Consider the following 13,426-nt stretch of genomic DNA (forward strand, 5'->3'; position numbering starts at 1 on the left):
CACCATATTTTTTTTTTCCCTAAAGACTGATGAGATGCTGCACAACAGTAAAAAAAAAAAGAAAAGTCAGAATGGCTGGTGGATGCACTCCTGATTTGAGAGGGAAAAAGAGTAATTCTGGAAACCCCTGTGGGAGGGAATGGCTCTCACAATGCTCTCTTTTATGGCCTGGAAAACCTGAAATCAAAGTTTTCTGCTACTTCTCTCTTTTGGGACTGAAAGATGTTCTGCATAATTCATTGGCCCCAGTGTTATACATACGGTTTTATCTTGATGGTAAGTGGCTATTTCAGATCTGAACCTTATTTCAGTGTGCTGCTCTGACAGCGTTTGTGCACATGAAGTGATGCCATCCTTGTTGATTGTGCTTTATTTGATGTTCCAAATAAATAGCAGCAGAAGAAACTACATATGGCACAATCCCACCCTAAATTGTTTTAGGATTGCTGTGTTTTTCAGATCACTTACATTCCTGGAAACACAGCCTCCATACCTCTGGCATGAGCAAACCTACCAGCTCTGCTACCTCAATGAGCTTTCTTCTCTTCTTCCAGAATTGTCATGTTTAGGAGTAATTATTTCTTTCAGTGATGTTAAAGTCTCTTTTGAAAGCCACCCAAAAATTGAGACGCTACAAAACAGAAGACTGCAAATCATGTTTTATCAATTGTACATCTTCAAGCACTTTGAAAAAATCCAGTCCTTTACAGGTCCATAGCTTTTAAGCATGGACCACTGTCCCCCACGTGCACGGCAGAGCTCCTTACTTACTGCCATGTTCCATAATGGTTTGAACAGGTGAAGGGAGCTGAGAGACTGCCAAGGGCCTTTCCTGCAACTTGATGACGTGCAAACTGGAGTCTTCTGATTTTAGGGGCTCAGTCCTAGTCTTCTCATGTAGGCCTCTAGGCGTGGGCACCAGAAGTTGCACTTCAATTGTGCAAATGGAGCCAAGACAAACAAGATCCCAATTGGGGCCCTTCTCTTTCCCTTGAAGGCCTTCAGCAGCCGGTGTACATGCTCGGTTCTCATCAGCTGGAGGGGCTCCTCAGAGCCCTGGGGAAGTCTGAACATGGGGTTTATTGAGAACCCAATGTGAAACCTAACCATCCCTGATCATGCCTGTTCCCAAACCTCTCAGAATACCAGCCGCATGAGTGACTGAAAAACAAGCTTGTTTTTTGGTTGTGTTTTCAAATCCAGCCAAGGCTTTTCACCTGATAATTTTCCACATCAGCAGAGTTTACAGGTTATTTATGGCATGATATCCTACTCTGAAGGCTCCACATCCACACTTCATGCCCTTAAACACCTTTATTCTTGCTTATTTTCCAAGAGATGGAGCAGGAGAGGAAGGAAAAATACCAGCCAAATTCCTTAATTAACGCCCTTTGTGTTAACAGTGGAGATAACACCAATGAGCTTTTGTTTAAATCTGGTTGTCATTTTTGTTGTGTGTGAATGAAATGCATATCAAAATGAAAATCACGTTTTGAAATTGAAATAAATATTGATGTGAATTGTGTAATATTTGCTAGATGTTTTCCCTAATCAGCAAACAGAACTTTGGAGCTTTGTTGTAATTTCAAGATACATCACGTGCATTTGATTTAACAACATAAACTGATAATTTAAAAGCAACTAATAGTTGCTAATTTGATGGAAAAACAGCCTTCTGATGGCAGATTTTGGCCAAAACACGTTTACGATTTTTGTTGTAAAGAAAGTGACATTAAGGAACATGTATTATGCACAGCATTTATTTTTTTCCACAAATTCAGTCACATAGAATATGTGATTTACATGTTTTTCCAGACCAGGAAATTAGTAAGCCTAAAACTGAAAAAAAATAAAAATAATAATAATAATAATAAAAAAACATGCTTTGCTAATTTTGTGATGATGGTCTATCAGTTGTTAGTCTCTGGGCTGGAAGTTTCATGTAACTGCCCACGTAGCTTTGATATCTCCAGGAAAAAGGCTGCAAACACTTTGGTTCCTTCAATGTAGTTGTGTCTGTTAAGAAGGAAAGAAGAGAATGACATCCTGTCAGGCCAGTCTGCTGTTCAGTTAGTAGTCTAGCCAAAGGTTTAAGTATATTCAAAGGAGTCTGAGAGACCAGCCACCACAAAGAATTGACAAAAGATCCTAATAAAAAACACCGATTTATTAGTGGTGAGTTTAGCATGGGAAATCACTCTGTCAGGTCCTTACTACTGTTCTGTGTCATGACTTACTCTAATTCAGGAGAAGGGTAAGAGGAAAAACATCTTTCTGAGGAAAAAAGTGCTATGTTCTAGCTCCCCATTCATGCCTGCAGTGATGGCAAGTTTCTCAGAGTCAAGATCATAACTGTCACAGCCAAAATAAATGGACAGAGGTGACTTCATTTTACTCTCCTACGTGCAGAGTGCAGATGTGGTTTACTCTCACTCATTTACATTGCAAATAACAGAAGGATGAAACAGCTTCCTGAAAAAAGGACAAAGTGCAGTGAAATTCTGGATGCCCTGCAACTGGCACTCCTCTGCAGGATTCCTCTGCAGGATTCTCAGAGAAAACTGTTTCAGTGCAAAGTATGCTGATTACTTTCATCTGTAACCAACAGTGTTGGGGCTATACCGAGGGGAAAAAAAATCACCTGAGAATTAATTTTAGGATGAGCTTGGCACAACCCAACTCAGAAACTGCAAGGGCAGCACTCTAATTTTGATATAGTTACACTAGTTTGGCTCGCTGCAATATAACTACACTTCACCATCAGCCTGAGTACCTCTGACTGCAACACTTCAGAATGGATGCTGTGGGGAAAGGTGCCCATATTTCATCATATTTCAGACCAGAGGGAAATTTCACTGGCATGGCAATGAAAACTGCCATTGTATGTACTTAAAGATGGAGTAGACATTTCATGAAAAACACATGTCAGTATGTGATAAATCTGGAATTCTGCTTTCTGCATGGCAACACACCAGGCCTGCTGGAGACAGTCGCTTGGGACCGTCCACTGGAAAGCAAAGGTTCCCATCTGTCAGTGGTTATGTGTGAGCACCAGAAGACTTCAGTTCTCCCCCCCTTCTCTTATAGCACAAACAAATGAATAAAAGGAACCTGCTTATTTTCTCATTTTGGGAGTGCTCCCCAGCATCAGCCGCTCCAATAGGAAACATTATCACCCTTTTCTGCGTTATGGTCTGAAACAGTCTGGCAATAGGAATTGTTGAACCATCCCGAATAAAATCTGGATCTTCTCCAAAAACTGAAATACATGCAAAGAATTGGTTCATTCATAAGCGAAACAAAAGATGCTTTCTTCTGTTACCAAATATCCGCAGTCTGCTCAATCACGAAGAGCTTCTGAGTAGAAACTGTATCTAAATGATGTCATGAATCAGTTGCACTCCACAAACCTCTGGCTTTGTAACTGTACATGAAAGAGCTAAACAAGTCATTTTTTTGGCTACTCCTGTTAAATACACCCCAGTTCAGCAAGATGTGGAGGCTGAGCTGTTCTGTCAAAATCAATGAGATACATAAGGGCAAGTGACCATAACACTGAAGTGGGAAATCTCTTTTTTTCTTTGTGGATGAGCACAGTTCTCCTGCAGACTTGCAGACACATTGAAAAATAAAAAAGAAGATGTGTACCTGTTTTTATTGCCCTTCTTGCTGCTTTATATAGTGGATCATTAACGTCAGCAACCCAGGGCTTTGCACCCAGTGGCATAGACACTTTGAGTTTGTTTGGACTGTTCCTCTTGGAAAACACATTCTTCAAGTGCTCCTCCACCTACAGGGCAAACACCTTCCAGTTAGATGCTTTCATCTTCTTGAAATTGCTCTTACAAACAGCTAAATGCTAGAAACACCCAGTTTACTACTGGGGTTGTGAAGTTGTGAGGTGCTAAGAGGGACTTTGGTTCACACACTAGAAAGAACCTGGCTTTGGCTTCTTACCTGTTGTTTCACAACTGAAAGGTCCATGTAGGGGACTTGGCGAATTGAAAATTTCCCTATGACTTTTGCTGGAATGACTGTTTTAATTCCTGGTTCATGAAAAGCTCCTTCAATCCCATGAATAGAGAGTGAAGGATAACGCCACAGGTGCAGAAGTATCTCTTCCTTCAAAAAAAAAAAAAAATAGAAGAGGGGAAGAGGGTGACACTGGAACCATTCACAATTGATAGAAACAATGTGAAGACACAAAACATTTTCCATCCATGTTATACTTGGAGACCTCTGTACTTTAAAGATATTTGATTTGTAATTCAAACTAGTGCTACCTTTTTAATTTTAAGAAATACTGCTCCTTTCAGTCAACATTTGTTTCTCTGTAGAAACATTTAGATTGAGAACAGCTTTTCATGCATGACAAGAAATGTGGAGAACTATTAAAAATATCACAGCAGTGATTTTTTTAGTGCCAAGTGAGATCAGAACAACTTCTGCTCTCCCACCTACGGATCTCAGGATTTCTACAAGGAGAAACCTGTAACCAGTTTAGGCAGACTCCATTCAGTTGATATCAGGTGAGAAATCCTTCTAACGAGCACTTAAATACTACAAGAAGTAAGGGGATAATATTCAAGTTTATACTTTTTTTTTTTTTTTTTTTTCCTGGAGAAGGTAAGAAGGATAAAAATAAATAAAAATGAAACTACTTATTCTAAAGAAGGAGAGACAGTAAGAGGACACTTTTTAAAAAAAAAAAAAAAAAAAAACAAACAAACAAAAAAAAAAAACAGCTTTTTATAAGCTGGTATGTGTGCAGAACCCCAGAGCACTACTCCTTTCTTTGTACTCCATTTTTATGACATTGGAGCTTTAAGTACACAAAAAATTTTCACCACTTCACCCACGTATGGGTAAAGCATCAAAACTCTTTACTGTTACATTATTCTTGTACATTATTAATTATTACAGTCTAGTTTAGGCCAATTCAGAAGCTTCTTCATGGAAATAAAAACATTCACATTAGAACTAATACCATTATAATTATGTTAGTAATAAATGAATCACCCCTCCCTTTCTCCCAGCTGCAAGCCTTGTGCAAGGAGATTTTTCTAAGTCAGCCCTCACCTGCTGTTTTTTATTTAGGAAATAATTTTTAAATTCTGGCAAAGAGAGGCTTATAGCTTTGTGTGTTTTTTGGCATGTTCAACAGACACCAAGATCAATAAACAAAATTAACGAATAAAAACCACCCCAAAACACACCAGCCTAAAGCTGCCTCCCATTTTTCAGAGCTGAATATAGGTTCTTTCCTACTCTGTAACCAGTATGCAGGGTTTTCAATGCTTACTATGTTTGGTCGGTTAGCCAGGGCATGGTGGGAGAGGATCTGCAGTATGAGAGAGGGGGAGCCAAACTCTTTAATTTGCTCATTTATTATTCATATTTTGGATCAACTTGCCCAGATGTAGTAACTTACATTTTCAGCACATTAATTTTATTTACCTTTTAATGCTCTGTGCTCTCTCTCTTTTTTTTTTTTTTTTTTTTTTGGCCATTGACTGAAAATATCTTTCAGTCTGGCTTTGTCCATAAATGCTATGAAGGGGTGATTTAAATTCTTTCTGCTGTCCTTCTAATACATTATTTTACCTATATCTATCTATCTACATATAAATATATGCACACCTATATATTCTTATTTTACCTTGCTACTGTAGAGGAATTTTTTCACTCCACTATTATTCTTGTGTTCTTCTATATCATATTCAATGGATTCATACAATTTCCTCTCCTCCTCTGTCAGGGCAGCGACATTGTCATAGATTCCAGGGATCTGAATATGACCCGTGGGATCCACAAGGCTGTCTATGAAGGAAGACAAAGGTATCATTAAAAGTAGGACCCATTTCTTCTGCTTGGCAATCACAACACCTTTTCCCTTCTACCTAACTCTTTTGAGTTAGCCAAATGAGTAACCCTAACAACTAACTAGTAACAACTGTAGGCAGCCATCAGGTTGCCACACCTGACTTGATGTATTTTCATGTTTAGTAAGAAAAGCACTGAGCTGCTGTTTGTAGTGGGTCACATAAGAACATCATCCTACCAGGATACAAATCTGCATTAAAACGTTGAGTTTCACTACCCATGTATGTGGGTAATCCTTAAACATCCTTGATGAACATCTGAGTATTAGACTGAAAACAGCTCAACTGCACATCTGGTCTTAGCAGGGACATTGCCTTCCTCCGCTGCTGTCAGCATAGCTGTGCTGAGATTTGGAAACCTGGAAATCATGCTTCAGTTAGACTTGACTTACTCGAATCAATTAAATATGGCACTGATCTTCATTAGGCTGATTGCTAGTCATTCCCCAGCTACTCCTGAACAATGATGCACATTATTACCCAGCAGAGCTACCAGGTCCATCAGCGGCTCGTGAATGATGCCTCCAAAAGTTCCAGAGTGAAGGTCCTTGTCACCACCCTCAACCTGTGCCAAAAACATGGCTCAGATGTAAATAGTCCCTACCTCATTCTTCTGCAGGTATTTGTTTCCCACAGGGACTGGCAGCTTTGCTTTTTTAAACGAGGCCACAAAAAAATGGAAAGCTATTATGAGTTCCTATTAATGGAATAGGAAACATCATGTCAGGAACAATCTGCTCCTGGTAAAGAGAAGAGGGCTTTGTTGTTAACCACTGGAGAGAGAAATTCGGCTGTCTGTACTACTTACAGGCACTTGAAAGCAAGGATCCCTCTCCATTCCTTCTTTTGCTTCAGTAAGATTAAGTACATCATAAGTGTAACACCTGCATATTACTGTTTCTAACATTGCAGAATAAATGCAAAAATCTTCATAACCAAGGCAAGAAAGAACCTTACTTGTTTCACATTAAGAAAATATATGTCCAACCTTAATTCCAGATTGCAACAAATAAGAATTTAGAAGCATCTCAAATCACACAGCCTTAGAACAGAAAAGGCATTTGCTTTATTAAATGGGTTGTTTTTCCAGACACATTTTCATTCTCAGGTTTATCTGAAACTATATTTGTGCAACAAACTTGTTTATTCTTCTCTAAACCTCATTAAATCCAACTGTCTGGTAGCAGGCAGAGACCATTTCTGATGTTTTAATATCATAATTTGTCATAATCTAGACTTAGACAAATTGAATCAAGGCTGCAGAGGTTGCTTTGGTTAAAAACAAATTTCGTTCGTTTTCAGACATAAAGGTTAATGTAGATTTTTCCTTTAGGTCCTTTCCTTTTTTAATCTCTCTGAATTTCTTTTATGCTTTAAGTTTTCCAGATGACAAACTTCATTTCACAATAGCTCATTTTGGCTGCTAAATACACTGCAGTGCACTGTTACTTGCTTCTGCCAATGGTTAGGAAAATTTTGCACAGCTTTTAAACCCAGAGATCCAACTAAATTGAGTGCCTCTAGGCAGAGATGTTGCACTAAGCAGTATCTGCTGCAGAGGGGCAAGAACAGCAGAAGAAATAGTGTTGGAGTGGGGTTGGGGAGTGGTGTAGGGACAATAGTGCAGGAGAATGGAGTTGATGTGAGGAAGGGGTGATGAGGGAGAGGGGCAGGAGAGTAATTGGGTAGGAAAGAGAGCGAGAGGAGAGAGTGGAGGTTTCTCCTAAGTGGAGAAATGATGATTGAAGAGAAATTAATGAAAGCAAATAAGGCTTCTCACTGAGATGAGAAGGGAAATCTGCATAAGCAAGGAAGAGCACAGAAGACCTGCATTTGTAAATATTCCGTTTGCTGTCAGCCTTTCTCTGCATATAGAGACAGATGTGATCACAGGAGCACCACTGTTCTCTGGTCAGAAGCCTTGCCAGCTCACACGAACCCGTGTCTCTTACCTCCACAAAAAAGCAGGCGTTGCCCCGAGTCCCGTATGTGAGGGCAGGCTTCTTCTTGCTGAGCCAGAGGTTGTCCGAAATCACAATGAAATCAACATCTGAGAAAAAGCACTGTTTCTCTTCTTCAAGTAGCTTCTCTAGCCCCAAAGACCCTGCTTCTTCCATACCTTCAATAATAAACTTGAAGTTTACTGGTATAGCCTGAATGAACAGCAGAGAAGTCTGGGTAAGGAACAAGCACTTTCAAAATTAAAAAGGAATATTTAAAAAGAAAAACCAGACTGACTTGCAGTATGCAATATATTAGGAAAAGAGAGACATAGGATATACATCTTGTTTCAATAGAAAGGGTATTGATAGATACACACATACAGTTTCCCATCAAAGTTTGTTTTTCTCTACTTTTTTTTTTTTAAGGAGAATGTAAAAGCAGATACCTTTTAACTTCTGTTTCCAGAAAACTTGTTAATCTGTCATGGGGTTTCTCTTTGGTACTATTAAATACTTTAATTGCTTTGGAAAATCTGTAATGGCAATGGCATTTTCACAGAATACTCCCAGCCTCTTGTATTCCCACTACTAGAGCCCATGTGGGAAGCACTGGCAAAGGTCCATTGCTGTTGTTTTCCCCGCATGTTACCCCTCACCAGGGGTAGTCATCTGACGATAAAAATGCTGCTGGTGATTCCCTGATAGTTGTTCTTGAATCTGTAGGCCTGCTAGCTCATAAGGATGCATTTCCAAGAGTAACAAAGAGAAGAATTGTGGAACAGTGAGAGTTGGAAATGCTGACCTGTCCCACAGGAGAAATAAATTTGAGCTTAGTTTCCATTCCAACTCATTTTCTCATTGCAGGCTTTAGGATGCTTTCTGTTTTAATTCAATTCTCAGATTAAACCCAGAAACAAATGTTTAGAGTTTAAATGAACTTGTGCTATGGATGGGTTCACTGATGGTTTGTCAAATGGCCCCAGAAAATTTAGAAACAAACAATTAATGTATATTGCAAGATGGTCTGTGCTGTTTTCTAAGGGAAGACCCCTAAATGACAAATATTTCTTTTTGTTTGCTTGTTAAAAATGACAAAATAGCTATTAGTGATTTGAAAAAATGGAAAGATCCAGAAAGACAGACGTATAAATTGATAATAGCTAATTTATAATAATAATTAGATAATAATAATCATTACCTAATAGTAGGCAAATAACATCATGTGTTTGTGTATTAGAACTTAGGGGCACCAAGGTAGATTCAGTCCTACTGATGGAAGAAAACCATTAGCTTTCCAGAGGCTGCACAAAGGCTTTAAAAGCCAAGACTTGCAACTCAGTCTGTCTCATGTACCAGAGGGAGAAAACTGTTTTTTATCAATCTAACAAAATGTGTTGTGTAAAATCACCCTAAAGGGTGTTTGCTGATGAACTTACAAACTTAGAGTATATGTTGGCTTAATTTTGCACTGGGGATAAAACTACCACAGAAGTATTAAACATGCAGACTGATTTAATGATAACTATGTTGGCCATTGTAGAGTTCAGGCAAGAGTTTGGTTCTTAGACCTATGGCAGTCTCTAGGCAAATATATTTGTACTTGGTTAATGCACACATTCAAAGCATTTTCTGTCATAGATCTATTGTTGAAAGAACATCCCACTAGGAATAAGCATTTTAGGTGCTTTCTTCATGCATACACAAACTGAAGGTAACTTGCGGGTAGCCAAGGCCAAAGACCAACAGAATTTAACAGTGGAGATGAGACTTCATCACCATTCCCTGATGTATGTTATTTTACCATTTAAAAAACTATCAAGAAAATAGAAAAACTGTATAATGTATGTAACACAAATTGAATGTTTCCCCTAGTTTGTTTTCCTTTGCAAGGCAATGACAGCAAAACTATTTCTACATTGCATAAAGGCTACTCAATATAAAAATACCCAAATATGTATTTGTACTGGAGTGAAAACAGTGCCCTGGATATAGCATTAGAAATAAGCTGATATTTCAAAATACACATGGTCTGTTGGGACAGAGAGGCATTATCTATGTCACAAAAAGGTAAACACATTCCTCCAGAGAGGTACTATAGTAATGACTAAATAATTCCTCACTGATACCTACTAATTTCAAGGCTCTAAATGTTTCCACTGCATTTATCCAAGCTAAGACTGGTCCTTTATTATCTGTTGATCCACGGCCATAGAGATTTCCTTATTAAGAGAAAAAAAAAATAAAAGATTAAAGTTTTCAAGCAATCTTTGAAACTTCTCAGGTCACTTCAATGCAATCAGCAAATTCCTGGTGCAGCAAAAGCTTCAAAAGAGGTGTGTCAAGAGAGGTATCAGCACAATCAGAATTTTATTGACTTGTTAATACCAATTTCTGGAGTTCCACTTTTGTTCTTAAGATCTGTTTCATAAAATCATAAAACCATTAAGGCTGGAAGAGACCTTCAAGATCATCTGGTCCAACCATCACCCTACTACCAATATCACCCACTAAACCACGTCCCTAAGCGCCAGGTCCTACAGGTATAGGTACAGAACATTTTTTTTTTTTTTTTTTTTTTTTAGCATTCAACCATACAGCTATATACAGGAATAGATTTTGGTTTCAGGTACAGCAATATATACCTATGTCAATTCCCACTGGAAGGCAGAAGAGTTACCCCAATAAAGATGTTTGGAACCAGTCCCAGCAGATAGGAAAGGGTCACTTAATGGTTATGGTACTGGGAACCAGGATCTCTGGGCTCTTGGGCTTACTCATCCTCTAACCCGCCATCCCACATTTGTATTCCTTTGATGAAAGGAGCTTTCCATGCTCTGCTGATTGCAGGGGAAAGGTTGCTACATGAAGAAGGGCCTGACCATCTCCCACCCAAACGTTCCTAAGCTCCAGTGTGGTGGGTGGAGGTGCTAAAGGATTATGAAGCAAGAACAGAAAGGGTGAGGAAGGACAATGATTGATCCAACAACACAACAAGAACCTTAAGGCAGAAATAGACTCTAATGAACACTCTGTAAAGTGACATTAACCTCACGTGGCTTTTCCACACCAAATATTAAGCGGTCAGTGATGAGTCTCACCAGTCACGGCATGACATCAAGATGTAAAGCTGCTGGATTTGTCCCATAGATTTCTGTGGGAGAAGAGCTCGTGCTGTAGTTAAGTGTACAAGGAACTTCCTCCTACTGGAGATCCCAGAGTCACAGATCCAAATAATGACACAAAAACTATGACCAGGTACACACCATCAATTTCGGTCAATGTGTAAGGATCAGTTTTCCAGCCATCTTCCCTTCTGGCAGGCTGCACGTCCACGTGGCCATAGAAACAGACAGTGGGGTTTTGTGGATCCTTGCCAAGCTCCCCAAGAATAACAGGCGGCAGTGGGAGGTGCTGGCCATCAGGCAGCTATAAAGTAATATTAAAAAAGCAACAAAGGAAAAAAAAAAACCTTTGAAAACTCACAAACGTTGTAAAAAGAACTGGAATTCTCAGTACTGAAAATGTTTCTGCCTACTCAGTTGGCTCTAATTTGATCAGGTCCTTAAATCTGATTTTGAATCCAGATCTAACCTACCCAGAGGAATTAAGATTTTCTCCCCAACTGTTTAGGTTTTTCCAGGGCTATACAGAGTTCTAATGTTGCTCTGTCATAAATGCACTCTTTAATAAACTTTTACTTCCCAGCAGTAGAGAAGACAAAGTCAACTGTGTGCTATAGTGACAAAAGCATATGCTGTGGCATTAAAATAGTCAAAAGCCACACAGAAACTCATGTGGGGATTGATTTTGCAACAGACAGATGGCAGGAGGCCTGCAACTTCAAATAACAAAACAAAATAAAGTTTTCCTGGCAGGATGCAGCAGCAGCTATTTAGGAATGTTTTTTAGGTTGAGGTTCCAAACTAATCCTATAATTTGTAGGTATACAGAACAGATCTCCACGTTGGCTGAAAGAGGCTGGGTGTCTCACAGGAGTGGGAAATAAGAAGTAAATAATGTGTATACTGCCTTGTATTCACAATAATATTGGTTTGTATTGGTCTGTTGCAATACCAAAGTATAGCAGCTTCTTGCCCAACAATCAAAGGAAAAAAATGGTTTTAAGGGAAACAATATTTTGGCCCTAGACAGAGATGCATCTCTGGTGTCTGCTCCTACAACAGGTCATCCATTCCTTGCTGTGGGAGACACAGGCTGTTGCTATATAACTTGCCAACCATAATCGCATGTGTGGTCTCCTAAGCCTGCTGGTAATCAGTCTGAGGAGGGGCTGAACTCAGCAGGTATCGTGTGGCTGTGGGACTGTTGATAAATTGTTGTCTAACTACCAAAAATACCAGAAAGCCATAAGAGATATATGCATATACATAGCATTGAAAGTAGTAGGCAGAACACGATAGATGTGCAGGTATGACATTTTACATACAAGAAAAGGACAGGCACCTGATGTGACCCCAGGTTTACTGAATTAACAGTGGCTCCCAAAGCTGCAAGTTTGCTTGCTGCCAACGCCATCATTCGCATGACTTCTTTCCTCAGGCCTGGTTGCACAGAATCGCTTTCCACAGCCACCCATTCCTTGAGATCCTGTGCAGGAGGACAAGTACAGCTCAATAAGGTCTAAATGAGGTCTAATTGGTCTAAAACCCAGGAATCCGTGGTTGGCCTGTGGATATGTAAAGCTTCTTATTGGAAGAGAGTTTCCCTTCTATCCTGTCACAGCAACATTGTGGAAGCTGTATTTTTCTACCTGGTAAAGATTTGCCAAGAGCTAGGATCACCTTTCTTGTGCCTACAGTGTACATATCAGCTCATCGGAGCCCCCAGCACATCATCAGAGCCCGATGCTGTCACTTCTCTGCAGAGCTCCCTTGCACACAGAGGCAGGATCTGCGAGGTCTGGCTTGCTTCTCCCATTCAGGTGCATTTTGGCTCAGAGGAGTCTTTCTGTGCCTACACCTGGAGGATGCCTACAGCCACGTGGTCTATGGAGGTCCATACAAATCCCACTTCCACCTACAGCATCCCCAGTACTGACTGTCCCCTTGCAACCTTGCTTTGTGGCACAGATGTGGCACACCTGATGCCAGATCCTAAACGCTGCTGTTACCTTAGTGGCAAATGCTCATCTGGCACGTGGAGCACAGGCCTCCGGGACATTACTGCTGCCCTCCAGCCACTTCCCTGCAATATAGTTCTTACCTTAATGAAATCACTTTGATGCAGATCAATGTACTGGAAGATCTCAGTCTCCAATGCTGAAGAGGATGAGGAGGACATTCCTTCCTTGAAGGGCAGCTCGCGGGTGAGGTGGACAGTATCTGAAAGTTAAAGATAAAATTCAACATCAGAGACACCCTGCAATATGCATGTCTGTTAATTGCTGAAAACCATAGAAAACTGCAAAACACTGAGCCTTATTTAAGTCTCATTTAATTCCTTCAGGCCATGAGAGAGGATGTCTGAGACATTTCATCACATAAAGTCTGAAATCAATTCATAACTAATTTTCTGAAAGAAAAAAAATGTGGGGAAAAAAATGACCAAGGAGTAAATAGCTTTACAATTTCTGCTTTATAA

The 13,426-nt window shown here is 39.8% G+C and overlaps 1 protein-coding gene across 1 annotated transcript; it reads right to left on the reverse strand.

The window, feature by feature from the left end:
* Positions 1-1,910: 1,910 nt before the first annotated feature.
* CNDP1 (carnosine dipeptidase 1) lies at positions 1,911-13,126 on the reverse strand (the record flags this gene model as incomplete). The annotated part of the gene is made up of 11 exons (XM_084281551.1): positions 1,911-2,016; positions 3,112-3,259; positions 3,649-3,790; positions 3,958-4,122; positions 5,660-5,820; positions 6,363-6,447; positions 7,835-8,035; positions 9,956-10,044; positions 11,089-11,251; positions 12,290-12,433; positions 13,049-13,126. 11 exons carry the CDS (start codon positions 13,124-13,126, stop codon positions 1,911-1,913), a joined length of 1,482 nt encoding a protein of 493 aa, XP_084137677.1.
* Between the last annotated feature and the right edge of the window lie 300 nt (positions 13,127-13,426).

This window comes from Netta rufina, assembly GCF_964035555.1.
Source record: "Netta rufina genome assembly, chromosome: 2".
Taxonomy (NCBI): domain Eukaryota; kingdom Metazoa; phylum Chordata; class Aves; order Anseriformes; family Anatidae; genus Netta; species Netta rufina.